This window comes from Trichoderma aggressivum (genome assembly GCF_033847375.1).
Source record: "Trichoderma aggressivum f. europaeum strain CBS 100526 chromosome Unknown scaffold_140, whole genome shotgun sequence".
Classification (NCBI taxonomy): Eukaryota; Fungi; Ascomycota; class Sordariomycetes; order Hypocreales; family Hypocreaceae; genus Trichoderma; species Trichoderma aggressivum.
Genome location: NW_026946504.1, coordinates 1,494 through 6,171, shown reverse-complemented (window position 1 = coordinate 6,171; position 4,678 = coordinate 1,494). Strand labels below are relative to the sequence as shown.

General features: G+C 24.9%; 1 protein-coding gene across 1 annotated transcript; it reads left to right on the top strand.

Moving 5' to 3' along the window:
* Positions 1–3,204: 3,204 nt before the first annotated feature.
* Positions 3,205–3,955, top strand: Triagg1_10995 (uncharacterized protein; the record flags this gene model as incomplete). Its single annotated transcript, XM_062895130.1, has 2 exons — positions 3,205–3,253; positions 3,300–3,955. 2 exons carry the CDS (start codon positions 3,205–3,207, stop codon positions 3,953–3,955), a joined length of 705 nt encoding a protein of 234 aa, XP_062750050.1.
* Positions 3,956–4,678: the final 723 nt, after the last annotated feature.

Below are 4,678 nucleotides of genomic sequence, written 5' to 3'. Positions count from 1 at the left end.
ATAAAGAAAGTTTACTAAAGCCTAAAGAATAAATAAAGTAAAAAAGGGTAACTTAAATTAATTATAAAAGAGAAAATATAAATTAGCTAGGCTATTAGCTAATAGCTACTAAATAAAGGTTTAATAATAATTATTTTAATCTTAGCTCTTAAGTAGTTTATTTTTTATACTTAGGAGAAATTAAAAATATTATAAATATAATAATAAAAAAAAATTTTTTTTTAATTTTTAAATTTAAAATAATAAAAATATTATTAAAATTTATAAATTTATTAAAAAAGCTTTATTTAAGAAATTAATTATTTAACTTTTATTATATATATAATTTATTAAATTTTCTTTTTTATATAAGCTTATAAAAGCTTTTTTAATAATAAATTATAAAAATAATTTTTTTTTTTATATTTTAAAAATTTTATTATTTTATTATTTTATTTTATTTTATAAAGTAAAAAAAAACTTTTTATAAAAAAATAAAGTTTTTTATTTTTTTAAAATATAAAAAAAGTATTTTTTTAATAAATTTAAGTAAATATAAAATTTTTATAAAAATTAATATTTTTTTTATTTTATAATTTTTAAAAAATTAAAAATTATAAAATTTTAATATATTACTTTTTATAATAAATAATTACTTTATTTTTTAAAATAATTTTAATTATTATTATATTATTATTAATAAATTTTATTTTATTTATTTAAGTATTATTTTTAAATTATTTAAGTATTATTATTTATATTATTTAAGCTAAATAAAATTTTAATAAATTTTTTTTTAAATTTCCTAAGAGTATTATTAAAAACTTAATATAAATTACTAAGTTATTTATTATATTTTTATAAATTAATATTAATAATTATTTAATAAATATTTTTAATTTTAATTTTACTTTTATTACTTTAAAAAAAATTATTAATATATTACTTATATAATTTAATAATATTAATAAATTTTATTTTACTTAATACTTTTTTTAATAATTACTTTTACTTATATTATAATTTTTATAAATTTTTTAATTTAGTAATAATAATTTTAATTATTACTTAATTTTATTAAATATAAATAAACTTAAAATTTAAGTTTAGTAAAAGTAATTATATAAGAGGTATATTTTTAATAAAGTTATTTATATTTTACTTTTCTTATATATAGGGTTTAATTATACTTAAGTAAGTAATTATTATATTTATTACTTAAGTAATTAAAAAAAAGGCTTAAGAATTATTATAAAATATAAAGTAAATAAGTTAAGTAAATAATAAAAAGTAAGTATATTAATAATATAAGACTTAAACTTATAAAGTATATATATAATAATTATTTCTCTTAAGTATAAAAAATAAACTACTTAAAAGAAACTAATTATAAAAAAGCCTTTATATATAATTACTTTATTAACTTTTTTAATAATTTTCTTAATCCCTTTACTTAGCTTAGGGTTTTTAGTACCCTTTAGCTAATATAATTTATACTTTACTTTATTTAGCTTTAGTTTTTTTTTTTTAAAGTTTTTAATTATAAGTTTATAATTTTATTAATTATAAATTTAGTTATTTACTTAGCTATTTTACTTAAGTTAAGGTTAAGTTATAGCTATTACTTAAGAGCTTTTATAATAGTTATTTTTTTTAATAAGTAAATATATAGTTTTATTAAGTAGTTTTTTAATTTTAAAAGTATTATATATATAATTTATTTTTAAAAATTATTACTACTTTTTATAACTTAATAAAATAATCCTATTTAGTTTAATTAAGTTATTAAACTATAAGTTATAAACTTAAAGTTTATATTATACTTAAACTTTATTATTTAAGCTTTTTTATATATTTTAAGTTTAATTTTAAACCTTAATTAGTTATATTTTATAGCCTAAATTTTTAAAGTTTAATTTAGTTAATTATAGTTAATTAAGTTAAGCTATAAATTAATTTTAGATTTAAACTAAAGGCTAGGGTATAGTTTTCCTTTAACTTAGCTATTATAGCTTTACTAAACCTCTTAATAATAAATATAACCTTTATAGTAATTATATAGAGACTTAGCTATAATACCCTAGTATTATATATATAATTATAATACCTCTGAAATTTTATTATAATTATAACTTTAACTTAAAGGCTTTTTTTCTTTATAAAAGGCTCTAGGTGCTTAATACTTAGCTTAGGGTTTTAATACCCTTTAGTTAATTTAATTTATATTTTACTTTATTTAGCTTTAGTTTTTTCTTTTTTTAAGTTTTAAATTATGAATTTATGATTTTAATTATAAATTTAATTATTTACTTAGTTATTTTACTTAAGTTAAGGTTAAGTTATAGCTATTACTTAGAAGCTTTTATAATAATTATTTTTTTACTTAATTAAGGTATATAGTTTTATTAAATAGTTTTTTATATTATATATAATTTATTTTTAAGAATTATTACCACTTTTTAGTAATTTAAATTTTATAATTTAGGCTATTATAACTTTTTTATTTTTTGAAAAAAGTATTTTTATATTATTTTTTATATTATTTTATAACTTTAACTTAGCAAAAATATAAGTTTAATTTTACTTATACCTCTTTTCTCTTTTCTTACCTAGGAATAATACTATATTATAAATAAAATACTTACTTAATCTTAGAGTTAACCCACAGGCGAATTTTACAAGGTAATATAGTATTTTATTAAAGGTGCTAAGGCAGAGTGGATGTTCCTTTATGACGCTAAGCCAATCAAAACATAAGAATAAGGAGGGGCACTTATTGGCACTCTCTGCTTAGCAGTCACCTGCCTAATACAGGGGATTACAGCGCTGAAATTGTTATGGTGCAAGTCAAGAAAGGTACTTTAGTGCTAACAAAGAATCTATACAAAAGTTCTGCCTTAGCACCTTCACTAAGATACTACTGAATTACCTCGGAAGATTCGCCTGTGGATCTCCCCAGTATTAAACCCTAGTAACTGCTTCATTAGGAAAACGATCCATAGGCGAATTTTGCGAGGTAATACGGTATTATTTATCCCAGGGACCCTTGTCAAAAGACTCACCGAAGGTTCGGTCCTGCTGACTCATAAGAAGTATATAAGCATCATGCCCACCGTCCAAGAGCTTTATGGTGGAAATCAAGACCAGTCTTAGAGTAAAGTCAGCTCATTGAAACTCCATTTGTGTCAAGTCAAATTTGAGAAGATAATAGGTCGGCCTTGCAGAATGAAGTCTACGACTGCAGTTATCGCGACTGTCCTTGGTGCCAGCCTTGGTAAGATTCCTCGTATCCAACTTAAGTGACTTGCGATTAACGTTAGGCAATGCAGGATCCTCCCATTCTACGCGTATCCCGACAGCCCTCGAAGGGCACATTCGCACTCCTCCTAACCAGGACTGCCCTCACGCAGTACAATGGACTAGCCCCGGTCGAGATTATGTTCAAAGGTTACCCAGATGGTTCATTAAGTGGACCACCAACCAGGTTTACCAAGCCTTGTTCAGTGACTACGAGCAGTCCTACATTCGAGAGACAAGCGGCCAAATCTTGGATGTAGGCAGCTTTTTCAACTTGACTCTGCCGGCGGGATCTGCTATCCAAAGCATTGCGGGGATAAACACGCCCATATTGAATGACGATAACAGCTACCAGTTGTCCATTAACAACAGTCCATCTGGTAACACATTTTCCGTCTTTGGGTATGGATACGACTCATTTGGGGCTTGGGCTCTCGTTTCTGAGACGCCATACACGACACCCGCCATTCCGGGCGGCTTTGATATCCTTTCCGCATCATTGGATGGCCCTGAAAATGCCACTGTTTCACTGATCCGCGAAGCTGTTCAAGCTCTGAACTGTGACGTTCTGACTGGATTTCTTCAAACTCTTAACACCTTGAAGACTGATGACGCTCGCAAGGGTGACCCGCCATTCCAGTGCGATGCCAACTGCATTGCAAATATACCGCCTCAGTAATGATACGCTTTAGACGTATTATATCAAACTATATGTTACGACCTAACGCATTTATGGTCGGAACGCAAGGCTTACAGGGTAAGCCTACGGAATAACTATGGCCCGCTGCATCCAATGATAAAGTGTCTCACGGAACTCGCAGTTAGACCACAGAGAGACGACCACCCAAAAGGGAAAGATCTCACTTGCGATGTCATGAGACTTAAGTGAGACCTCACATATATATACACTTCAACACACTCATTTAGAATACTTAGATAGTCAGTTGTTAACAAAGTATCAAGACTGAACATAAGTTATTATTCTATTACAGCCTTACGCACTTAGTAATTATTACAACAAAAAAACAGACCCATTAGTTACCTAACGAGTTATTAGTTATTATATTCTTCACACACCCCCTAGTTTAAGAGGAAGACTTAGCTATTCTAAGGATCTAAGTAAACTAAGCGTATTTAAAGGTCCCTAATAGGCGCATGGGACTGTGTAACCGCACAGGACCCTTAGTTAGCAAAAGCCTGCTATAATAACCGCTGTAATTTCCTTCTAGCTGCCCGCTATAGCTATCTTTTTTATAACCCTATACGCTATTATAAATTTAAATACCTCTTTTCCTCCTAAGTAAATTTATTAATTTAAAAATAACCTAGAGCTTAATTTAGATTATTACGCAGTAATTAGTAATTATAAGTAAATTATTTAAAAGTTTAATTATATTAAATA